The following is a 24,337-nucleotide window of genomic DNA, read 5'->3' on the forward strand; positions in this document are numbered from 1 at the left end:
CACCCATCTGTTAGCACTCGACACCCCGGCGCGGATGAGAGAGGGGCTGAGAGGGAACAGCAATAATCCATCTGCTGCAAAAATACACGGGGCTGCATCGAAGCGAGGGGGGGACAGTAACAGGCAATGGGGGACACAACCAGGAGAGGAGGCAGCTGGGGGTGACTTTAGGGGCAGAAGCGTTGTGGGGCTGCAGGAAGGATGGGAGAAGTTTTAGCAACTGGGTGCAAACAGGGGGAGGGACGGAGGATGGTGGAGCCATCAGCATAAGAGCTTCCTTGGCTGGGGGGTGGGAGCAAGGGGGGCCCTGCGAACGGCTGCAAGCGTTGTGGTGGTCCTCTGGCTGCCTTTCCGGGTGAGAGTGCCCAAAGGACGTTCCGAGGCTGGAAGAAAAAAAAAAAAAAAAAAAAAAAAAAAAAGGAGAGAAGGAGAGAAGCAGATGAGATGAGGCAGCTCCTGGGTAAAAGCAGCAAACCCAGGTCCCCTCCTGACAGAGATCCAGGTGCTGCCACCTCCTTCCTCCCCCCCGCCTCCAAGCACCCACTGCCCTTCCCCGAGACGGCGGCTGCAGCCAGGAAGCTGCAAACACCAAACAGCACCAAACGCTCAATTCCAGGTATTTTCCCCCCGCGCTGAACTGGAACGGGGCTGGCAAGGCAGCGGGTGGCTGCAGGTGCTCACCTGGGATGCTGGAAGGCGGCGCACATCTCTTGCTGCTGCTGGGGGCATGGGGGATGCGGCTCTGGAGCTCTCCCAGGGAGCGGGAAGTTGTTCTGAGAAAGAAAAGGCCATTTTAAACTCTTGAGGCTCAGGGCAGAGGTCCCCCATCGTCCCCAGGTGTCGCAGGCGACGGCTAGTGGCTCCAGCCCCAGAGGAGGCAGAGGCAGGAGCTGCCAGGCCGTGCTGCCGTCTCACCTCTCCGCTCGCTTCCGCTTCTGCGCAGATGCTTTGGAGACCGAGGAGGGCTTTGGGATGGAGGAACTCTTCGTGGGCAACACGGAGACACAGGCTCTGCAGGAAAAGAGGGTTAGTGCCAGAGCCAGACCCCGACCATCCCGCTCTGACAGGGTTGGGAGGCCACTGGGCCAACACCATCCACTTGCAGGGAACCAAGCTAAAGGAACCTGCCTGGTTTTGTTGGGGAAAATGACTCAAACAGGGATAAACCCTCAGAAGATCCATGCAGGAGGTGGCAGTGCCCAGGTATTGCTGGTCCCTAAGGCCAGGCCGTTACCCTGTGCCTCAGTTTCCCCAGTTACCTTCTATGGGGACCGTTTCCTAGAGCTACAGGAGGAGACAGGGAGACCTAAGGGTGTCCTGCACTACCAGTTTTAGTAACTGGTTTTGGATGGTCACACACATTCACACAGCCCCGTAAAAACCTCTTTGAAGCACCAGCAATAACAAAACAAAAAAACCCCAACAAACACACACACACACACACCCCCCCACACACACACACACCCACCCCCCCTCGCCCCAGCCCGTCTGGGAGGGGAGGCGATGCCCCACCTGCCTCCCCACCAGCAGCTTGGGCTCCAGGGGCCGTCTGGAGGATGCTCCTCCGTGTCCAAAGGGAAAAGGGAGAAATAAAAAGCATTCCAAGAAAAATCTATCTTTGCAAGCGAAAAGCGATTCACACCCCAGCTCAGCCCACTGCCTGCCCGGCTGCAGGCCCAGTCTCCCCTCTGGGCCGGGTTGCAGCGACCCACAAAGGATTTCCCCATCATGGAAGGGGGGGATCCCCCAAACCGTGGGTACCCCCCATCCAGGGCAGCACTTACTTAGGCACAACGGGGCCGTCAGGCTTGTTGAGGTGGCTCTGGATGTTGTCCCAGATGGGGAATTCGGGCGGGCTGAAGGGAACAGGTTTGGCCGGACCAGGGGAGCCATCATCAGCGCAGATCTCGAAAGTCACGTTCAGGTTGTGGACGGGGGCGGCAGGAAGGGAGCAGCAGTTCTGGGCAACCAACATGGCCAGGGGCAAACGGCCTTTGGTGACCGTCAGCGGGCAGATTTTGGAGGTGCAAGATGATGGCAGCGGTGAGACAAGGGCTGCCTGGGCCACTGCTTTGAGACAGGGGCTGCCTGGGCTCTGCGGCTCCTGGGGAGTCTCTGCTTCTCTCCCATCTCTACGCGGGCGTTTGATTTGCGTTTTGAGGCTGCGGGGAGTTGCCGACTGGGAAGCGTTCTTCATTTCAGACCTCCTCCTCTTCCTAGCTGGGCTGGGAGCTGTCGGCGTGGAGCTGGAGAGCGGAGTGAGCTGCTGCGAGCATTGCAGGGCAGCGCTCGTGGCGACAGACGCCGCTGCTGAAGGAGCGGAGAAGAAACAGAGTCACCTCCCTCTGTCTGCCATCCCCAGGCACCCCCAAACCCAAGGGGCGTCCCCCTCTGCCCCCCGTCACAGCCCATCTGCCCAGCGAACCCTACAGCAGCCATTCGCCAGCGGGTGTTTCCATCAAACCCTGTTAAATCCAGAGGAAAAGAGCCAGCACAAATCACCCTGTGTCTTGCCACCCCTAAAGGCACCGGACCGGTCCCAAAGCGAGCGCCCCGTGGCAGGGCCTGGTCCGTGCCTGGAAGCAGGCTCTGCAGAGCCCACGGCTTCGCTCTGGGGTTGGTGTATTGGCCCTGAGGATGAGGAGGAAGAGCTCAGCGCTGGTCAAATGCTGCAGCCGGGCTGACTTGGGCAAATGTTCCACAGAGGAATAAATAAGATGGGGAAAAAAAAATAAAAATAGGATCAGAACTGCTGCTTTGGTCTCCTGGAGCAGAAATATCGCTCACGTTTAAGCTGACTTGCACAAACACGCTGAGCTCCCCGGGGACAAGGGCTGCGCAGCGGCTCCTGCCGTGCCCGGGGCTGCCGGAGATGCTGGCTGGCCCCAGTCGCTCTGCGAAGCCTTGGCAGAACCCGCCGGGCACCACGTCAGGAGAAACTCATCTCTCTGCCCCGCACCCACGGCTGGGAGCTGCTCCCACACACACCCCCCCAGCTCCTCCAGTGCACCCTGAGACAAAGGAGAGGGGACAGTCCCCACTGTCCCAACCCCAAACCCTCACCGTCAGAGCCCCGCTGCGGGTTCTGGGCTGGGGTGGCCCCGCCGACCTCTGAGGGTCTGTTGGGAGATGTGGCTTGTTCCAGTCTTCTGCCAGTCTCCTGATGGACCAGGCGCTCCAGTTCCTCAAATTCTGAGACCATGTCAGGAGTTAGGAGGTTGGCAGCCTTCAGGAGGGAATATTGCTTTCGGGCAACACTCATGATAGCGGCCACAAGCCTGGGATGGAGAGACAGAGCCAAGAACCGGTTAGAAGGTGAGCTTGAGCCAGTGTCACCAGTACCAGAGGCTCAGCACCACCTGGGACACCTCCTTGGGCGGGGTAGAGCCTATTCGCAGAGTTTTGGAGGGAAGAAAGGCAAACTTTGAAGCTGTGAGATACTCAAGCTGTAAATGGAGACCCTCACTGGAGAGCCCGAGCTGTGAGTTTTGTGTTCGCCTGTGGGTTCCAAGGGACCAAACGGCTTCCGCAGACCTTTTGCCGGGTCTCAGACGCTCGTTAGCTCAGCTGGAGGCAGAGCGAGATCCAGGCGCACATCAAGGCCAGTCTCCCTCCAGAGATCTTTCTAAAGAGGTTCATTTTGCCAAGATGCTCGGGGCAGAGACATCAGCAGATGGTGCCATGGGAGCCCTGCCAGGGCAGGACGTGGGGGAGCTGAGGCAGGAGGAAAGACTTTGCGGAGGTAATTTCAGGACTAACAACGTGCACTTAAGGCTCACACAGTTGCTGTGCCTGGAAACCTTCATCACTGGCATTTCCAGGAGAGATTATCCCATGGGATTACATCCCCAAGAGCCAAATCCCTTATTTTACAGGGCAGGCAGTCATCTGCAGACCAAGACCTGGTCCCACCTCCATCTAGACCATCTGTACCCTAGGATGGGTTACACACAACACAGGAGGGTGGACAACCCATCCTCCGTAGACAAACAAGATGAAGTGGCACATAGGGATGGCAGGAGAGCACTCACTTCTCTGTCTGGCTGCCGGATAACCCCTGTAGAAGGCAGCTTGGTGTCTTCGGTTCCAGCTGGACATCTGTCTGGTGGGTTGCTTTGGGGCTGCTGGAAGGTATTTCCTCTGGAGCCTGGAGCAATCACCCAAAAGCCCAGGATTAGCCCTTATTTGAGCTAAGTTTGGTCCCCAAACTCCCCACCGGCTGATAAGTGAAGGTGTTTCTCTAGCACACGCTGAGCCAGGACTCCAGGCCGAGATCCTGTCCCCTCCCAGCATGCCCAGTGTACCCCAGTGGGGGTATCTGAGGCCCCTGCTCCTCATGACGAGCCCTCCAGTGCTGCCCATCCCTTCTATCACCTCCTCCAGCGACTCCAGCTGCAGCCAAACAGGCCACCCATCTTCCAGCTTCTGCTGCTCTCCATCACACTCCATCTGCTCATCCAGGGCCAAGCATGGCTTCAGGACAGCTTCCTCCAACCTACAGAAGCCAGAGAAGAAGCCACTGAGCCAGAGAAGATCCTCATTTTGCGTAAGAAGTTTTGGGATGGATCAAACAGAAGATTTGGCCTTTGGAACCCAGCTTCCCTGGGTGCTCGCACGCTGTGGTCCCTCAGGTTCTAACTACACCCAACCGCAGTCAAGATGATGGCGCACACCAGCAGAGAAGCTCATCCACTTTCTGATGGACACCTAAGCTCCAAGTGTCACTAAAACCCCACAGGCACCTTGATACGGGGGACACCAGGAGGTCACACTGAGCTCTGTCCCCAACAGACTCACCTGGGCAGCTCCACCGGGCTGGAGCTGAGGGCAGCCACCGGCGCCTGGTTCTCTGCTGGCTGGGCAGCGTCCTCATAGGCACGGAGCTTTGCCCGCAGATCTGCCACCTGCAGGGAGGAATCAGCTGTGGCTTAGATGGTTTCACCACCCCCAGGAAGCTCAGAGGTCTGTGTCCCAAGCAAACCACAGCTAAAGACAGAGCCCTGCCCTCCCTGCCAGGGTCTCACCTCTGCTTTCAGCTGCTCACACATCACGGCGTATTTGCTGCTGTGGCAGTCAAAGCTGAGCACGTTGCTCTTCAGCTGCAGAGACAGGGACAAGGGAGAGGTTAAAGAAGCACTGGGGTGGCGTGGGCCCCTCTCCTGACACTGGAGATGTCCTCCAGAGGACGTGATCCCCTCGGGGACCCACTGTCCCAGTCACGAGCCTTTTTGGGCTCTAGGCTGAGGAGCTTTAGAAGAAAACCAGGCACACGGTGTCTGCAACTTCAACTGCTTTCTGCCTGGAACGGCACACCCAGAACTGGAAAACTCAAGCTGGGGAAGGGAGGCACTCACTAACGTACCCCCCCACCACACATCAGGCTGCTTCCCACCCGTCCCCAGCAGCTCCCAGACACAGGGCAGATCATCGCAACGCCAGGTCCTCACCGACAGCTTGATCTCCTTGGCCCGGCTGGCGTATTTGAGGGTGTTGTAGGTGTCCTCGTAGGCCAGCGCGCAGGGACTCACCGCAGCGATCATAATGGTGCGGCAGTTGCCGCCAATGGAGTCCTTCAGCAAGCGCGTGAGCTTGCTGTCCCGGTACGGGATGTGGGTTTTCTTGCTCTGTACCAAGAAATCAAGGGTCTGCTCAGCTTTTGGCCTTTGGGCGCTCAGCTCCAAATCCCGTGTCCCAAGGGGATGGGCCACGTTCATCCCACGGCACCTCTCGGAGGCTGCTGTCCTCACTGCACCAGCCAGACCATCACTTGAGGTCACCCCTCACATACACCCTCCCCGGAGAGCCAGAGCCTGGCAGGGTTGTGCCAACAGCGTTACCTTGGCATCAGCCAGCGCATTGATGACGTTGATGAGGGCCAGCAGTGAGCGGTTGATGTTGGCACCCTCCCGGAGCCGCTCGCCCTTGGCATTGGTGACTGAGGCTCGCTCCGAGCCTGCCAGGTCAACCAAGCTCATCTTGGCCACTTGCAGATCCCGAGCAAGGCCACCAACGCGGTCCTGCTGCTTCACGTAGATCTGCAAGGACAGAGAGCGGTGAGGCTGCAGCTCAACAAGGCACAGGGGTCACTGGTTGGAGCCAGCATCACCAGTTTTAATGTTTATAAAAGGATGGCGAAGAGGATCACACGGGCTGCGAGATGGAGCAGAGGGGAGAGAGAGGAGTCCAACAGAGAAGACAAGCCAAAAACTTGGTAATGACAAGAGTAGCAAAGCCATGGAAGGGATCTTGCAAGTGAGAGAGCTACGGAAAGTAATCAGCATCTCCTACGCCTGCTGAGCAAGAGGGTACAGCTGGTGGGATCCCTGAAGGGCCACATGCCAACCCAGAGCCTCTGGAAATGCTCACCTACGTGGCAGCCCCAGCCCCGACTGTGGATTTTGCCAGCAAACTCAGACGGCAACTGGGGCTGCAAGCCCCCAGACACGATCTCGCAGTGCCCCCAGGGAGGCACCCAGCCAGGGCTCCCTGTGCCAAGCCCAGTTCCCAGCTGGAGGGACACAACCACCGAGACTCACCTGGCAGCATCACTTCCTAACTTCCCCTTCTGCATCCCTAAAGATCTCCCAGGAGAAGCAAACGCTTCCCCCACCATCCTATGACACCCTCGGCCTCCCAGGAGCAACTCCTGCATAGACTGGAGGTGCCACAGAGGCCAGTAACTGGTCCTGCATCCTCACCAGACTGCAGCTCGCCTGCCGGGAGGCAGAGCCGGCAGCGGGAAGGGCACGTTTCCAGCACAGCTAATGGATTCGCGGCAGGCAGGAATCCAGCACCCACCGACGGGCCCAGCTGGGAAGCCGGCTGGGAAAGGATCCAGACACCTGGACTTCCCCCCTGCGAGCAGCAACAGGCAAAGCACCAGGTTCAGACTGAAATTACAGTCGGAGCCCTCCGTCTCCCCACGCGGCCGTGATGGCCCTGCTAATTCAGGGAAGGGCCTGGCTGGAATTGAAATCAATGGGCAGGTTTGTGCAGGAGAACACCAAGAAACCCAAGGGCAAATTTACAGATTCCCCAAGGGGAGTGTAATTCCTGGCTCAATGCCGAGGGGGAGATGACGCTGACAGCCTGCCCGTGGTACCTGGGGGAAAGAACACACAGGAGCCAGCAATAACTGGCCCCCCCTTTGCTCCGGGTCAGGTTTTAGATCCAACTACCGCACGCTAAGTTGAAAAGAGTCAAAAGCACAAAGTGAAATTTCAGCCCTTGAGAGACACAACATCAAACTGGGAGAATGGGGCTGTCCGGGAGACGTGGGCACCAGCACGACCAGTACCCGCTGTCCTTTTGCAGCACTGGCTAGTGGCCTGCCCAGCCCCATACCTCTTTTTTCAGAGCCACGACCGCTCCGATCTTCCCCATGGCACACCAGGAGCAGCTGCAGGAACCCCACGATGCCGGTCCTGGCAGGGGCTTGCTCCCTAGCCCCTTTTTTGGCACAGATCCCAAGCGATACGGCAACCACTAGCCCTCACCTGGAAGATGGCATGTGAGCGGGAGGAGGTGGCATTGGCATCAGTGGGATGCTGTGTCCGGTTTTTGTTGCCGTTGGCCAACATCTGCAGGAGCTGCTCTGCCGAGGTGGGCTGGGAGAGAAGGGGCAGAGGGGAGGTATCAGCACACCCTGACCACTGGAGACACCGAGCAGCCACGGGCTCAGGCATCCCCCGGCTCTGCGGGGCTTGTTCCAGCTTGGGGTCATGTTTGCTGCCAGCCAAGGCTGTGCAAACGGCACCTCTGTATCTTCAGACCCCCCCTGTGTCCCCAGGACACTCGCTCTCAGAACTGGTGTACGCACAGTGTTGCCCAGACCTTGTGCCCATTTTTATACCCACCTGGTGGAAGGAGAGACCCTGAACCACGACTCCTTTCTCGGGATCCTCCCGGATGGCCAGAGGGCCCTTGGGCTCCAGCAGGTCGTGAATCTGTTCATTGTACACCTGGAACAGGGAATTCGATGTAAGGCTGAGGTTTGGGTCCCAGTAGCGAGCAGAGAGAGGAGCTTTGTACCCTAGGGTCACACACAACCTGGTGTCCCTCCCCCCCAAAACCACCTCCAGGACCTCGAGAGCAGCTGGAGGTGCTCTAAATGCAGAGGACAGCTCGGGAGGGCTTTACTGGCACCACTGAAGCTCTTTCAGCCAGGAAGCCTTCATCCCTACGCGGACCACGGCAAGGAAGAGAAAATTCTCCCACTCCAGATGGGAGAAACCAGCAGCACCAGTTCACCAAACTGGGTGGGTGAGCCTTTTTCCAGCTGGGCTCTAGGGCTGCCCTGGGGACACCGGGCACAGCTGGGTACCCCGAGCGTGGCACTAAGGGGTCCGGATCAACCCCAAATCATAGCAACAGTGACCTGGTGGCAGGAGGGGACACGGCTCGGTGACACTGTACCTCCTGGTAGGAGACCAGCACCTCGCAGCTCTTCTCCTCCTTCCTGGCCTCGATCCTCTTGTAGAGCTCCACCATGGTGAGGTACATGATGCCGGGGTTTTTCTCTGAGCCCAGCATGGTGTAGGTTTTTCCTGCTCCAGTTGCGCCGTAGGCAAACACTGGGGAGAGAAAAGGGTGGACGGTGGAAACGATGGTTAATTAACGGCATAATGTCCGCTCCTTGCCAGAGAGGAGAGTTTCCCGCAGCAACCCCTGCGCGGGGGTCGCTCGCAGGCTTTGCGGAGACAAGGCAAATCTAATTACCCTCCATGCTGGCTGAACTAACCGTTAGTGCAATTTCTTTCCCTTGTTTCAGCCTCTCTAATTTAGCAGACAGAGACAGAGCCAGTCCCCAAACCATCGCCTGCTTAGATGCTCCAGTCACCCCTGAACCTTCCCTTTAACAAGCTGAGCCGTCCCGTTCCCCCATCTCTCACCAGAAGGTGTTTCTTCTTCCAAACCTTGTCATTCATCTCATTCCCTCCCCCCCATCTTTCAACACCCTCTTTGAAGCATCACCATCAGAGCGGGACACGTTCATCAAGAGAGCCTCAGCCCTTCTCCCCATTAGCAGCACTCGGTGCTTCGCGACTCCCTCATTTAAGGATCCTGGCGTTATTTTATGCAGATAGAGACACGAGATGTGCCTGCCAGGTGGGCACGGTGACAGAGGCAGCCTTCAGCCGCTCGCGGAGCACGCTGGAGAGCCAGGAATAGCATCCTGCGGTCCCAGTGCCCGGCCCGGCGCGTGATTAGACAGGAGAGCGGTCGTCTCCCGCTCTCTGCCTGCCTGGCACAAGTGATGTGCTCGTTAAGCCGCTCGTCGGTTGACAGCCTGCGAACAGCACGAGGAGCTTTCAGACCCGACACCGAGCTTTCCAGGCCCGGCTTTACGGTGCTGCCAGCCTGGGAGACACGTGCGAGGGGCACGACAGCCCCCAAAGCACCCTGAGATGGGTCTGCACCACCCCAGATCCTGCTCTGAAACTCAGCGCCCTCCCGAAGCCCTGCCCGTCGCGGCGCTTTGGGCTGGGAAGGGATGGAGAAACCAAGGTGCTCTTTGTGCCGTGGATCCAACTGATTTCTTCCCATCCTCCCCACCCCAGGAGAGCGAGTGATTCTCATCCCTCAAAATGCCTGGAAAGCACCTGCCCAGACTAATTTTCTACCCCAGCGCCCACCTTCATCCTCTTCATTACATCTCCAAGTGTGCCAAGCACCACTGCATCTCCCAGTACCGCAGAACCACAGAACAGCCCGGGCTGGGAGGGACCTGAAGAGATCACCTGGTCCCAGCTTTTGCGGGAAAGGAAAGCTGGATGAGATTCTCTCACACCCTGTCCAGTAGGGTTTTGAACACCTCCAGCTGTTAAGACTCTGCTACGCCCCTGGGGAGGTTGTTCCAGTGAACGTTCTCACCATAAAAAGTGTCTTTCTTCTGTTGAAATGAAACCTCTCGCAGTGCAGCATGTACCCGTTGCCCCTTGTCACCTGCTTGTGATGACAGAAACTCCATCCTCTCTGTAGCTACCCTTGAAGTACTCAAAAACTGCTGAGGTCTCCCCTGAACCTTCTCTTCTCCAGGGAGAAGAGCCCCAACTGCTCTGGTCTTTCCTCCTCGGGCAGGTTCTCCAGCCTCCATTGGACCCTCTCCGCTCTGCCTGCATCCTTCTGGAGTTGGGGAGGCTAAAGTTGGAAACAGCACCCCAAGTGCAGCCTGACAAGCACTGGGTAGGATGACCTACCTCAGCTAGAAATGTCACTGCAGATGCAGCCCAAGACTTTGCCTTCGCTGCTGCCGTGGCACTGCTGGCTCCCACTGAGCTCCTTGTCTACCGGGACCCCCAGGTCCCTCCCTGTGATTCCCAGAGAAGCTGTGGCTGCCCCATCCCTGGAGGGGTTCAAGGCCAGGTTGGAGGGGGCTTGGAGCAACCTGGTCTGGTGGGAGGTGTCCCTGCCCAGAGCAGGGGGTGGCACTGGGGGGGCTTTAAGGTCCCTTCCAACCCAAACCATTCTGTGATTCTATAAGAACGCTTCATGTTTAGTTTCCCCTCATTTACCTGCTGAGATTAGACGACATTTCCATGTCGGGATCATCCCTGTCCTGACCACTCTTGCAACTGCCCCAGCTTGGTGCCACCGACAAGCTTAAGGCTGTATCTTTTTGCGTTGCTGTTCTGTCCCCCCTTCTCCTCAACTGCTCGAGGGCTTTCAAAATAAAACCACGGCTCCGCTGAGCCCACCCAACTCAGGAGGGATGGGGCAGGTGCCCCTGCAAGGATCAAAGGCCCTTTTCTGGGTCTTACCGGAGCAGTTGTAGCCATTGAGGACACTGTCCAACACCTCGTGGGTGGTGTGCTGGAACACCTCCTCCTGCGTGGCCTTCTCCTCAAAAACCCGGTCGAAGATGAACTTCAGGTCCTTGCCCTGATGCTTGGGCCCGCGGCGGGGTGGCACGCTGCCCGAGGGACCGCCGGCCTCCTCGGGGTCAAAGATGAGGATGTGCTGGTCGACAACGCGCAGGACGGGGTGGGCAGCCCGCTCTCGATCGCTTGGCAGGGAGGGTCGCACCCGTACCACCACGGTCACGGTGCCCTCCTCAGGCGGGGGGCCCAGCCCCATGGGGACAGCAGGAAGCTGAGGCGGGGACATGGTACTGGCTGCAGGACACAGCTCTGGGCTCCAACATCCCAAGGGTCTCATGCACTCTGCGTGGGGGGGATACGGGTCAGCTGAAGGGGAGCCCAAAGCTGGGCAAGGCCTCACCCCCCCACCCTGCCCTAACCCCCACCGATGACCCTAGAGTCACCCTTATGACACCCCCCCCCACAGCCCCACACCCCTTTTGAGCTCCCACAGCCTCCCCAACGACCCTACGTCCCCTTTGGACCCTAACAGCCCCTCCCACAGCCCTGCCCCCCCCACCCCCTCAGGCCCCCCCCAGCCAAACCCCCTCCCCTCCAGGCCCCTATGCCTCCCCCCCTTCCCCAGCCACACACCCTCTCCAGGCTTCTACAGCCCCCCCCAGCAACACCCCCAGCCAGGCCCCCGTAGCCCCCTCCCCACGGCCACAGGCCCCCCTCCAGGCCCCCGTAGCCCCCTCCCCACGGCTACAGCCCTCCTCCAGGCCCCCGTAGCCCCCTCCCCACGGCTCCAACCCCCACTCCAGGCCCCCGTAGCCCCCTCCCCACGGCCACAGGCCCCCTCCAGGCCCCGTAGCCCCCTCCCCACGGCCACAGGCGCCCCTCCAGACCCCCGTAGCCCCCTCCCCACGGCCACAGGCGCCCCTCCAGACCCCCGTAGCCCCCTCCCCACGGCCACAGGCCCCCCTCCAGACCCCCGTAGCCCCCTCCCCACGGCTCCAACCCCCCCTCCAGACCCCCGTAGCCCCCTCCCCACGGCTCCAACCCCCCCTCCAGGCCCCCGTAGCCCCCTCCCCACGGCTCCAACCCCCCCTCTAGGCCCCTATAGCCCCTCCCCCGCCAGCCACACCTCCCCTCCAGCCCCGCCGGGCCCCATTCCGCCACGCCCAAGGCCCTTCCTGTCGCCCCGGTGTCCCCACACCGCCTCCTCCCGAACACTGAACCGCTCCCCCAGCCCCTATAGACCCTCCCCATCCCTCCGAGCCCCCGCATCCCCCCCCGGGACCCCGTTTTTCCCCCCCCCCCATATCGATATTTCCCCACCGCCCTCGACGCCCCTCACCCGTCGCTCCAACCGCTTTCAAACGGTCCGCCCGGCCACGCCCCCCTTCCTGATTGGCCGCTCACCAAGCCGCCCGCTCCCATTGGTTCCCCCGCTCCGCGTGCCCCGCCCGCTCCGCGCGGTGCCCCACGGGAGTTGTAGTCCCGCCGTGCCCCGGGCTGGCCGCCGTGGCCCGAGCGCTGTCTGGCGGAGAGAGGCCAGCCGAGGCCCGGTGGGGAGCCTGAGGGGCCCACCCAGCGTCCCCCTTGGTGCCAGCCGGGGTGGGTGGCTGCAGCCACGCCAGGCCTTAATGGCGGCTTTCTCCTCACAGCTCCGCCCCGGCCCTAATGAGCCCCCACTGCCCTGCTGCCGCCTCGTTCCCCATTAATTAGCACTGAGAAACGAGCACTAGGGACCCGCTGGGGTCTGAGGATAAATGCCCACCCCTGTGCCTGTCCCCAGGGCCACCCCCGCATCCCCAATGGCTCCTGTCCTCTGACCCCGCCGCAGCTGCTCAGCAGGCGGCCGGTGGCCCCAGGCACCCGCTGTCACCTCTAATTGGGCCATGTCCTGTCCACGCCGAGGCAGTGGTGACGGGCACGCATGCCAGAGGGTCGCCATGGCTCTGCCTGGCCTCTGTGTCCCCCGTGCCTTGTAGTGGGGACGCCACGTCCCTGAGGGGACATCTTTCCATGGGGCCACCGGGGCGCTGGGGACAGGGAGATGGTGGTGGTGGCACTGCCAGCGTCCTCACTGGAGTTGGCAGAGGTGACACCAGCTCCTGGGGACAGGAGCCCCTCATGGCACCCCCTCGGTTCAGGAAGCCAAGTAGGGTCGACCTGGGGGTGGTGGTGGCAGGAGGACCCTGTCCCCGGGGCGGGGGACACAGACAGCAGACGGGGAGAGGTCACAGCTCTGCTTTACCATGGAGTCGCTCCGGGGTCGGGCAGCAAGGGCGGCTCCCCCCCCCCCGCCCCAGCACAGCCCCCCGGGATGGGGCGGGATGTGGGGGGCACCCGTATAGAGACATCTGCGCGTCCTGTACATATATACACACCCACGGGGACCCCCGGCATCGCCCCGGGCGTGGGGAGGCAGCAGGGGGCCGTGGGTCCAAGCGGGGGGAGCAGCCAGGGGATGGGGGTGCAGTGGGGCCCCCTGCGCCCCCCCCCAGCCCCAAATTAGCAGCTGTGGGGTGAGCGAATAGGAAAAGAGGGGGGTTTGGAGCCCCATAGATGGCCTGGACCACTGCTGGGGGGATGCCATGGGGCTGGACAGTAGAAGGGAAAGGTTATAGGGCTGGAGAGCAGTGTGGGGATGCTGTGGGGTTGGATGGTCCTTGGGGGTTGCCATGGGGCTGGATGGCAACAGGGGGATGCTGTGGGGCTGGATGGTCCTTGGGGGTTGCCATGGGGCTGGATGGCAACAGGGAGATGCTGTGGGGCTGGATGGTCCTTGGGGGACTCTGTGGGGCTGGACGGCAGCAGGAAGGCGAACCACAGCAGAGGGATGCTGTGGGGCTGGGCAGTCATTGGGGAATACTGTGGGGAGAAGACGTGGGGCTGGTCAGCTACAGGGGGATGCTGTGGGGCTGCGTGGTCATTGGGAGATACTATGGGGAGACGCCGTGGGGCTGGGTGGCTGTGGGGGATGCTGTGGGGAGACGCCATGGGGCTGAATGGCAGCACAGGGATGCTGTGGGGCTCAATAGTCAGTGGGGGACACTGTGGGGAGATGCCGTGGGGCTGGACGGCAGCAGCTGGATGCTGTGGGGCTGGGCAGTCGTTGGGGGATGCTGTGGGGAGACGCCGTGGGGCTGGACGGCAGCAGGGGGATGCCATGGGGCTCAACGGTCATTAGAGGATGCTGTGGGGAGACGCCATGGGGCTGGACGGCAGCAGGGGGATGCCGTGGGGCTGGAGGGCGGTGGGGCGATGCCGTGGGTCCAGGCTCAGTCCGAGTAGATGATGAAGCCGGAGAAGGTGCTGTACTTGTTGTTGTTGCCGCCGTGGGCCTTGCCCCCGTCCAGCTTGATGAAGACCTCGTCCCCCGCGTCCAGGTGCAGGATGACGCTGTTGCTGGCGTAGTCGTAGTTCTGGTCGGCGTCCTGCGCGATGGCGCTGGCCCGCACCTGGCAGGGGACACCGCGTTACCCACCTCAGGGGACAGCCCAGCCCTCCCATCCCGGGGGACACCCGAGGTCCCGGCTCACCCCCAGCCAGGGAGACCACCCCCCAGCTCCGGGGTGGAGTGGGGATCCCCACCCGTGGGTGAATGAGTCCCAGGATGGAGGTGGCTTCTCCCAGCATCGCCCAGAGCCTCTCTGGCAGGCTCGGACGTGGGACCCCAGCTCGGATGTGGGACCGTGGTTCTGGGTTTGGATGTGGGACCATGGCTCAGATGTGGGACCGTGGTTCCGGGTTCGGATGTGGGACCGTGGCTCGGATGTGGGACCATGGTTCTGGGTTCGGATGTGGGACTATGACATGGGACCCCACATGGGACATCTGGATTTAGATGCAGGACGTCTCAGGCATGGAACCCCAGCTGTGGATTCAGATGCACGACCACAGCTCAGACACGGGACCCCAACTCCGGGTTCGGATGCAGGACTATGGCTTGGACACAGGACCCCGACTCTGGATTCAGACATAGGACCACAGCTCAGACACAGGACCCCATCTCCAGACCTGGATGTGGGGTCACAGCTCCAACATTGGACCCCAAGTCTGGATTTGGGTGCAGGATCACGGCTCAGACATGGGACTTCATCTCTGGATTAGGACACGGGACCACGTGGACCCGGACCTTGACTCGGTTCAAATGCAGGACCACGTCTCAGATACAGGATCCCAACTCTGGATTTGGAGGTGGGACCATGGCTCAGACACAGGACCCCAGCTCTGGATACAGACGCAGGACCCCAGCTCTGGATACAGACGCAGGACCATGGCTCAGATGTGGAACCATGGCTCCAGATCTGGATGTGGGGTCACAGCTCCAACACGGGACCCTGACTTGGTTCTAGGACCATGGCTCAGACGCGGGATCCCGAGTCCGGATTCGGATGCAGACCACAGCTCCAGTTTCTCAGACACCCCATGAGCTTCTCGGGGACCACAAGCGGGTGGCGAGGGCTGAGCTCAAATCCCCCCAAAACATTCCTCGCTGCTCCCCAGATCCCAACCCACTGCAGGGCAGGATGCTCCCCCCGAGAAATATTTCCTCAGGGCCAGAGGATGAGGCCGGGAGGTGCCGGCAGAACCGGAGGTGCCGTAACCGCCTGGCAAAGGAGCTCCGTGCCTGGAACCCGCTGCCGAATTCTTTGGGTAATCAAATCCATGCCGGCGCCTTGCAAGGAGATGGCGCGGCGCTGGGTGACAGTGACAAGCCGGCAGGTAAAATCCCAAGTGAAATGCAAGAGTGATGCACCAGGGAGAAGATGCTCCTAATTATAACCGATGAGAATGGGCTCTTAATTGGCTGCGCCGGGCGGGGAGGCACCGCCGAGCGGCTGCATGGTCCCAGAGCCGGCAGGGCGAGGAGGGGTGTCCCTGTGGATTCCTGTCCTTGTCCCCCAGGACAAGGGTCCCAGGGGTCCCCTCCTCCTCAGGAAACACAGCGCTGTCTCCCCGAGTCCATAGGCAGCCCGCGATGGTGTGATAACTCACTGGTCAGAGGCTGTTAACTCTGGAACCTACTGATGGCCCAGCAGGTGGTCCCATCAGGCTCGCTCTCACCCACGCAGCCGTAGCCCTCGTGCTGTCACCAACACTGTCACCCCCTTAAAAGTCACCCTCTGTCTACCCCACCACCACAACAGTCCCCATCCCGGGCAGGGGGCGACACACAGTGAATCTCAGTTGGTCCCAGCACCCCAGTCTCTGGGGGATGCCGCCTGGACTAGGGTGGTGCAGAGGAAGAGGAGGTGGGGAAGAAGCAAGGGGGGAAGGAGAACCAGGAAGAGCTGTTTGGCGTCGTGCTCTGCCGCCATCGTCCCCTCACCCCTGCCGCAGCCAGAGCCGCCCGGTGCCATCCGTCTTCCCTCGTTAGGGAGCCGCCTTGTCACCGCGCGCCCGCCAGCCCTTGGCACTAACCAGGGAAGATAAATGGCAGCGCCAGGGCCGGGCTGAGCCGCTCCCAGCACCGCGGTGGCAGAGGAGGTGGGGACTGCCACCACGTGTGTCCCCCCCAGTGGCCTCATCTTGCTCCATGCCTCAGTTTCCCCGTGGCACAGCCCCCGGAGGTGGGAACCATGGGGGTGACGTGGCCCCGGGTGCTGGGTCTGCTGCAGCCGCTGTCGCAGACCCCAGTGACACCACTGGGGGGGTGTCACCAGCCCTGGGGACAGTGGGGTGGTCCCCGACATGGACGGATGCACTCGAGGAGAGTCAGGGGAACAGGAGGGCAGTGCGGCTGAGCTGCTCGCGGTGACACCTGGAGCCTCGGGGACACCATGTACCCCACATGCCACGGCCACCACGGCCCAGGACCCCCGAGGTGTGGCAGTGAGTGCCCCCCAGGATGCCCAAGTGCAGTGGCGGGTGCCCCCCCGGGATCCTCAGGCACAGCAGCGGGTGCCCCCCAGGGTTCCTGGGCCTGACGGTGGGTGCCCACCCCAGGACGCCCAAGCATGGCTGTATGTGCCCCCCTAGGGTCCCCAGACATGGTGACAGGTGCCCCCCCAGCACCCTCAGGTGCAGCCCCAACCCAGACACCACTGGGCATGGCAGTGGTGCCCCCTACGACTCCCTGGCAGGTCCCTGTGTCCCCACAGACAGCGTCCCTTGGGGCCCATCCCCAGGCCCCCCACCCACGGGGACCCCCCCCAGTGTTGTGTCCCCCCCAAGCCATGGCACAGCCACACACCCTGCCATGCCACACACCACGGGGACCCCAAAACTGCCTGGCTCCAACTCCCCCCCGCCCCTGGCCAGCATCTCCCCCATCCCGCTGCCTCATCTACAGGCTAATACAAATAAGAATAATTAATGCTAATTAACCACCAGGAGCAGCTCCCTCCCAGCTCCGGGGCTCCCCTGGCTCTCATTAACTCCAGCCCCGACGCAGGGGTGATGGGCTGCGCCCAGAGGAAAGTGGGGGGTCAGAGGTGGCCCCCCAAGTTATAATTCCCTCGGATGATGCCAGGATCAACCCTTATCCACCCCCCCCAGCACCCCCGGGCCCCCCCAGCCTTGCCAGGGATGGGGTGGTTTTGGCAACAAAACCCTGATTAACCCCATTTTTTAATTATTTAGGGCATTTTGGGGGTACCTTTTTTAAACTCTCCCGCCGGTGCCAGCCCGCCGAAGCGCTCCCCCGCCTCCCGAGCCGCTTCTTTATAAACATTGGAGCGGCAATATCTTGTTAGTAATTAACAAGCGGTTAATTAAGCTGCATCGCGCGCCCGACCGAGCGCGGTTCCTCTCGACGAGGGGCTCCGTAGCTTCTGGAAATTCATCCAGTAACACCCGGGTGCATCGATCCCCCACCAAGCTGGGGGGGGTCAGAGCTCGGTGGGGGGCAGGCGGAGGCAGGAAGGTTTTGGAGGGGTCCCCAAAAATATTTTGGAGGAGGAAAAAGGGGGTGAAGTGGTTTTTTTGGGGGGATGCTTAGTCTGGAGTTACACAGATGCTGCTTGAGTGAAAGAGGTGGCAGTGCCAAGCATCACCGGGACCCCCCAAAATTTGGGGCGGGGACACACACACAACAGAAAAAAAACAACCCCAAAGCAATAATAGAAAATTTAAACTGTTTGGATGGAGAAAGACATGCCGAGCGGTTCCTGCCCCCACTGCACTCCCAGCTCGGAGGTTTTTGGAGCCAGGGGTGCAGCAGGGTGGCCGTGCCGGAGCTCCTGCTTCCCCCCCACCCCTGGCTTTTTTAGGGGTCAAAAACTCAGTTTGGGGTTAATTTGTACGTCCCCAGGACGGGGCTGCACTATGGGGCTTGATGCCGGGAGAAAATGATGGGCAGCGGGAGCGGGGCGGGATGAATCCCAGCGAAGATGCCGGCTGCGGTGACACCCAAGGGAATTGAGCTTGGGTGACATTTCGGGGGTCACAGCCATGTCTTGTGCCTCTGGTCATGGTTGGGGGGGGGACACTGCACGGGAAAAGGGCAGCATTTCAGGCATCACCCGAAAACCGCAGGGATGGAGAGGCTGTGTCTCGGCATCAGGAGGATTTTCAGATGGATGGGGTGGGGGGGAGATGCTGGAGTGGGGTTGGGGGGCAAGGATGAAGCCAGCCTTGGGGTGCCACCCCCACATCATGTCCCCACGCAGCCTGGCTGGGGACAGGAATGTCTCTCCTGATACAGCATCAGCAGAGCTGGCTCCAGGCTGGGGGTGCAGCACCCCAAAAGAGGGGCAAGCGCTGCCCCCCTCCAGGGCCACCGCAGACACTGTCCCCTGCGGAGGAGCCCTGTCCCCCTCCAGGGAGCCCCAATGGGGACAGTGGCATGGCCGGGGAGGGCAGCGCACCCTGGGGACACTGCAGGGACACCCCAAGGCACCCCAGAGGCACAGTGGAGCGTGTCTCCGGGGCCAAGAAAAGGACTGAGGGGACCCTTGGGGACACATCAGGGCAGTGTGAGTATGGTGGCAGTGTGTGTCCTCGGTGCCGGGAGAGGGATGGGGCACCTGGGGGAGCATCTCCAGGGAGGGGAGAAGGACAGGGCACCCCAGGGGTGCACCTGGAGCCCATCATTGCCACTGGGAGAAGGATGGGGCTCCCTGGGGGTGCATCTTCGGGGCTGGGAGGAGGACAGGGCATCCCAGGGGTGCGCCCGGAGCCCATCATCACTACTGGGAGAAGGATGGGGCATCCTGGAGGTGCCCCTCCAGGGCTGGGAGAAGGATAGGGCATGCCGACAATGCATCTCTGGAGCTGGGAGCAGGACAGAGCACCCTGGGGGTGCATCTCTGTGGCCAGGAGAAGGATGTGGCACCCTGGGGATGCACCTAGAGCTCATAATGGCCATCGCGAGAGGGACAGAGCATCCTGGGGGTACTTCCCTGGGGAAGGGAAAAGGATGGCGCACCCCGGGGGTGCACCAGAGCCCATCATCACCACTGGGAGAAGGACAGAGCATCCTGGGGGTGCATCTCTGGGGCTGAGAAAAGGATGGGGCACCCCCAGGGTGCACCCAGAGCCCATGAGGAGAAGGATGGAGCACCCCAAGGGTGCATGTCCAGCGCCAGGAGAAGGACAGGGCATCCCAATGCTGCATCTCTGCAGCTGGGGGAAGGAGGTGGCACTCCAGGGACACATCCAGAGCCCACCATTGCCACTTGGGAAAAGGACGTGTCACCCTGGGGATGTATCCCTGGGGCTGGGGAAAGGACGGAGCATCCCGGGAAAGCTCATCCCAGAGCTCATCATCGGCACCAGAAGGATGTGGCACCCTGAGAGTTCCTCTCTGGGGCCAGGAGAGGGATGGAGCACTCTGGGGGTGCATCCCTGGGGCTGGGAAAATGATGTGGCACCCTGAGAAAGCACCCAGCGCCCTTCTCTGGTGCTTGGGGGGGCAGTGACAGCTCCTGTCCCCGCGGTGGGGCTGGTAGCCGGGGTGGCCAGCCCTTACCTGACCGTTCTTGCAGAGGTCGGCCCACATGCTGGTGCCGTCGCCGCCGCGCATGAGGACGTGGTAGGTGAAGAAATAGGTGCCGGGGATGGCGCAGGTGAACTTGCCCGAGGCGGCGTCGTAGCTGTTGCCCAGGTTGGTGACCACGTCGTCGAACTTGAGGACCTCGTAGCCCTCGTGGGGGTTCTTGAGGCCGGCGTAGAAGGCAACGCGTGGCACCGTGCTGTAGGTGGCCGCGCTCACCGCACCCGTCGCCCCTGGTCCTGGCAATCCCGGGGGTCCCGGTCGTCCCACTTCACCCCGTGCCCCCGCCGGTCCCGGCGGTCCCGGTTCTCCTGGTGGTCCCGGTGGTCCCGGTTTCCCCGGTCGCCCCGGTTTGCCTTGGGGACCTTGCACCAGGGTGGAGGGTGGCGGGAGGGGGCCGCGTTCGTCCGGTTGCGGTGGGGAGGCGGCGGCGGGGCCATAGGGCTCGCAGACCATACGGCAGGTCCCCAGCATCTCGTACCGGCCGTCGGTACCGGCGGAGCTCACCAGCACCGGGATGAGCACCACCAGCACCAGAACCATCACCACCCCCGCCGCGGCCGCCAGTAAAGTTTTCCGGCCCAGGCTGAGCCGCCGCCCGGCCGGGGCGCGTTGTCGCCCGGGGGGGGGAATGGTGCCGGTGGGGGGGAGCAGGGCGGCGGCGGCGGCGGCGGCGGGGGGGGCCCGGGGGTGGCGGCGGCGGCGGCCGCTCCGCTCCGCTGCGCTCCGCTGGCTCCGGTGCGCCCCGCGCCCGCCCGCCCAGGCCACGCCCACTCCCCCTCAGACCACGCCCCCGACACGCCCACTCCCTCCACGGACACGCCCATCACCACGCCCACTCTCGCCCGGGACACGCCCCCGCAGCGCCCTGGGAGGGGGACACGCCCCCCTTGGCCACGCCCCCTCCCCGCTCTTGCCACGCCCCCCGGTCCCCGCCGCGGGGCCCCACCCGTGACCCTCGGATCTTCCGTGGGACCCCGCGCCCCCCGGTCCCCGCTGTCCCCCCCCCCCACACCGCGTGGATCATCCCCGCGTGGCCACCCCCAGCCCACGCCCTGTCCCCATGGGGTCCGAGCGACGCCACCCCCATCCCCGGTAACCGCGTCCCCACGGGGCCTGGAGCTCCGTCACCTCATCCCTGGAGCTGGGGACACCCCTGGGACGCGTCACCCATGTCCCCATGGGGGCAAACCCACGGGGGACGGTCCCCAGAGCATCCTCAGGGCCCTCCTCCCCCCACCCTCCCCTCCCACGGGGACCAGGGCCCCAGGGGACACACGCCTTGGGACACCCACGTGGCCAGGCACCCACCACCCAGGAGCACCCATGGGGTCGTGGCACGTGATGCCACCGCCGGTGGCAAAGGCCACGGTGACAACGGGGCACCCACAGGTGTCACCGCAGGGACGGCTGGGCCACACGAAGGGGTGATGGCCACGCAAAAGAGCCGTCCCCGGGGGGCTGAGGACCGGCGGGCTCGTGACATGGGGACGCGCGGCTGCGCCCGCTCCATCGCCTGCCATCTCCATCAGCCTCGGCGGGGACAGCAGGACGCGATGGCAAGTGACAGCCGCCGCCAGCGCCGGGGGTGAGCGAAGGACGCAGGGCCGGCGGGGGGGACACGCAGCGGGGACGGGGATGGGGGGGACAACATGGGTGTAGAGCAGCCCGGGGCTGCTCCCGGTGCCACCAGCTGAAGCGGTTTGGTGGCCTCAGGTGACGATGCCAAGGTGGGATCAACCCTGGTGTCACCCATGGGGGTCCACGGTGTCATTGGCCCCCCCCCCCCCCGAAAAAAACCCAAACACCCTGGGGGTGCGCCCCCTTCCCGTGCCACACCCGTGCAGTGTCCCCAAGCCCCGGGGGACACACAGGGGACAGACCCCAGCCCCCCCCCAACCCAAAAGAGGAGGGGACCGAGGGGACACTTGTCAGCCCATCGATCGCCCCCACGTCCCCTCCCCTGCTCCCACAGAGGCTCTAATTTAATCAGCGTGCAAAAATCAATTAGCCGCCTTTAAGGAGGCAATTATTCCTGGGGGCTTAACGAGGCTTGAGGGGGGGCAGGTCCTTTTGGGGGTGGGGGTGCTGCCAGCCCCATGTCCCCCCCCCAAGCTGTCACCAGCATGTCACCAGCTCCTTTCCCGGTTCTTTTCTCTGTCATTGCGTTGTGTCCCCCTCCCTCCTCATTATCTTTCTTTTTTAACGAGCGCCTAAAAATACGCCTCGCCGAGGTCACGGGCTGCGTGAGTCACCCACCGTCACGGTTTCGTGGTGGCCCGGGTGGGCAGGGGGCTCTGCGTGGGGACGGGGTGGCCACGGGGGGGACACGGCCAGGCCCTGGTTGCGTCAAGGCACTTGTCTCACCTGGAGGGTCAGGGGACATCCCTGGTCCTGGCCACTGTGTCCTCGTGGTGGGGCCACAGCCCTGGGTCACCTCATGGCCACCGGCCGTTGTGTCCCCATGGCATGGCCACCACCCTGTGACACTCTCCCAGTCCCAGGTCACCTCATGGCCACAGACCATTGTGTCTCCATGCCATAGCCACCACCCCAAGCCACCATGCCCCCATTCCAGGCCACCTCACTGGTCTGGCTGGAGTCCCCGGGGTGCTCCCTGTCCCCGTCCCCAACCCCTGCATGGGGAGGGGGTGCAAGCGCCGCCCCCCCACCCCGAGCCACCTCCACCCTCCAGGGGACAGGGAACCGAGCAGCAGCCACCGAGGGGCCAAGTTTGGGAGTGCAGGAGGGACAGAGACATGACAGCACCGGCAGCCGTGTCAGCACGTCGGTAGTGGCAGCAGTGGCAGCAGTGGTGGCACTGGCAGTAGTGGCAGCAGCAGCAGTGGTGGCAGAGGTGGCTGTGATGGCAGCAATGGCAGCAGTGGCAGGAGCGCTGGTAGTGGCAGCAGTGGTGATGACAGCAGTGGCAGTGGTGGCAGCAACGACAGCAGTGGCTGCTGTGGGGGCAGTGGCAGTGGCAGCAGTGGCTGCAGTCGCTGTGGTGGCTGCAGTGGCAGCGGTGGCTGCAATGGCTGCAATGGCTGCGGTGGCTGCAGTGGCAGCGATGGCTGTGGTGGCTACAGCGGCTGCAGTGGCAGCAGTGGCTGTGGTGGCTGTGATGGCAGCGGTGGCGGCAGTGGCTGCAGTGGCAGCGGTGGCGGCGGTGGCGGCGGTGGCGGCGGTGGCTGTGATGGCAGCGGTGGCTGCGGTGGCTGTGATGGCAGCGGTGGCGGCGGTGGCTGTGATGGCAGCGGTGGCAGCGGTGACGGTGGTGGCTGCGGTGGCTGTGATGGCAGTGGTGGCAGCGGTGGCAGCGGTGGCTGCGGTGGCGGCGGTGGCGGCGGTGGCTGTGATGGCAGCGGTGGCGGCGGTGGCGGCGGTGGCTGCGGTGGCTGTGATGGCAGCGGTGGCGGCGGTGGCTGCCGCTGCTCCTCTGCAAAGGTTAAGCAAACAGCAGCTCCAGCAGAATCGATGCGGCCGAGCCCAGGGCTGTTTGCTCTGGCAGCGTGACGTGACGTGACGTGACGCCGGGAGGTGGGTGAGCGACACTGAGGGGACGCCGGCGGCTGGGGGGGGCAGGGGCCGATCGATGCTCTGGGGGTGCAGGCTCGGCTGGGGGGGGTGGTGGCTGTACCCCCCCTCTGCCCACCGCTCGGCGGGGAGCTCGTTAAGGAGGATTCGGGGCAGGTGGCGGGTGGCTGGGTGGGGACAGGGGCATTGGTGGGGGTCGGGGCTGTGCCGTGCCTCAGTTTCCCCTCCCGGCACTGAGGCCGGGCGGGCAGTGCTGGTGGCTCAGCACTAACTAGGACTCAGAGCCGGAAATAATTAATGACCCCGATGTCGGCCCACGGTGACGAACTTGGGGAGGGAGCTGGCTTTTAGTGAGCTGCCCCTGATGATTTTGGGTGCTGTCCCCCAAAACCACACTGTGTCCCCCAGATGGAGCCCAGATGGGGCCGTGGGGGGGGACACTCGGCTGTGGGCAGCAAGGGCAGGGCTGGGCTCTTGGCCCCCCAGCCGGGATGGGCAGGACACACTGGGGCAGTGGGAACCTGGGCTGCATGGGCTGGAGCAGAGCTCGGAAGATGGTCAGGTCTCCTGAGCTCCCACCTGGGGCTTCCTCTGTTGGTTCCCACCACCTTGGTGGCATCCATGCATCCATCCATCCGTCTGTCCATCCGTCCGTCCATCCATCTGTCCATCCATCCACCCACACATCCATGCAGTCATCTGCACATGGCTCTTTCTACCCATGCATGCCTCCATCCATCTTCACATCCATCTATCTCCACATCCATCCACCTGTGCATCCACCCATCCCTCTGCCCACACATCCACCCATCCCTCCCTCCATCCATCCCTCCATCCATCCCTCCATCCATCCCTCCATCCATCCCTCCATCCATCCCCATGTGTCCATCCATCCATCCATCCATCCATGCATCCACTCATCCAGCCAGCCAACCCCAGGAGGAAGGCAGGAGGACCAGGCTGGGACCATCCTGGTCCCAAGAGGTGACAGCACCCACCCCAGCCACACAATCTCCAGATGTGTGTCACCTCTGTCCCCGAGAAAGGCCACCAC

At 62.6% G+C, this 24,337-nt stretch overlaps 2 protein-coding genes across 2 annotated transcripts; both read right to left on the minus strand.

Moving 5' to 3' along the window:
• Positions 1–261: 261 nt before the first annotated feature.
• On the minus strand, positions 262–11,157 carry KIF18B (kinesin family member 18B). Its single transcript, XM_074162928.1, has 15 exons — positions 10,761–11,157; positions 8,416–8,573; positions 7,857–7,961; positions 7,497–7,607; positions 5,838–6,035; positions 5,448–5,624; positions 5,025–5,099; positions 4,798–4,904; positions 4,375–4,495; positions 4,032–4,147; positions 3,064–3,278; positions 1,785–2,310; positions 916–1,011; positions 682–773; positions 262–383 (listed from the first exon to the last, which is right to left on the minus strand). The coding sequence occupies exons 1-15, from the start codon at positions 11,155–11,157 to the stop codon at positions 262–264; spliced, it is 2,616 nt and encodes an 871-aa protein (XP_074019029.1).
• Positions 11,158–14,089: 2,932 nt separating this feature from the next.
• Positions 14,090–20,292, minus strand: C1QL1 (complement C1q like 1). The gene is made up of 2 exons (XM_074162897.1): positions 19,726–20,292; positions 14,090–14,269 (listed from the first exon to the last, which is right to left on the minus strand). Exons 1-2 carry the CDS (start codon positions 20,290–20,292, stop codon positions 14,090–14,092), a joined length of 747 nt encoding a protein of 248 aa, XP_074018998.1.
• Between the last annotated feature and the right edge of the window lie 4,045 nt (positions 20,293–24,337).

Source organism: Numenius arquata, chromosome 23 (genome assembly GCF_964106895.1).
Source record: "Numenius arquata chromosome 23, bNumArq3.hap1.1, whole genome shotgun sequence".
Lineage (NCBI taxonomy): Eukaryota > Metazoa > Chordata > Aves > Charadriiformes > Scolopacidae > Numenius > Numenius arquata.

Coding starts and splice junctions, on each gene's coding strand:
- C1QL1 (XM_074162897.1), bottom strand. CDS start 20,292: ATGGTTCTGGTGCTGGTGGTGCTCATCCCGGTGCTGGTGAGCTCCGCC. Junction 14,270..19,725: donor ACCTCTGCAAGAACGGTCAG/GTAAGGGCTGGC, acceptor GTCCCCTGCCAG/GTGCGGGCCAGCGCCATCGC.
- KIF18B (XM_074162928.1), bottom strand. CDS start 11,157: ATGAGACCCTTGGGATGTTGGAGCCCAGAGCTGTGTCCTGCAGCCAGT. Junction 7,608..7,856: donor AGGGTCTCTCCTTCCACCAG/GTGGGTATAAAA, acceptor CTTCTCTCCCAG/CCCACCTCGGCAGAGCAGCT. Junction 5,100..5,447: donor CCAAGGAGATCAAGCTGTCG/GTGAGGACCTGG, acceptor CTGTCTCTGCAG/CTGAAGAGCAACGTGCTCAG.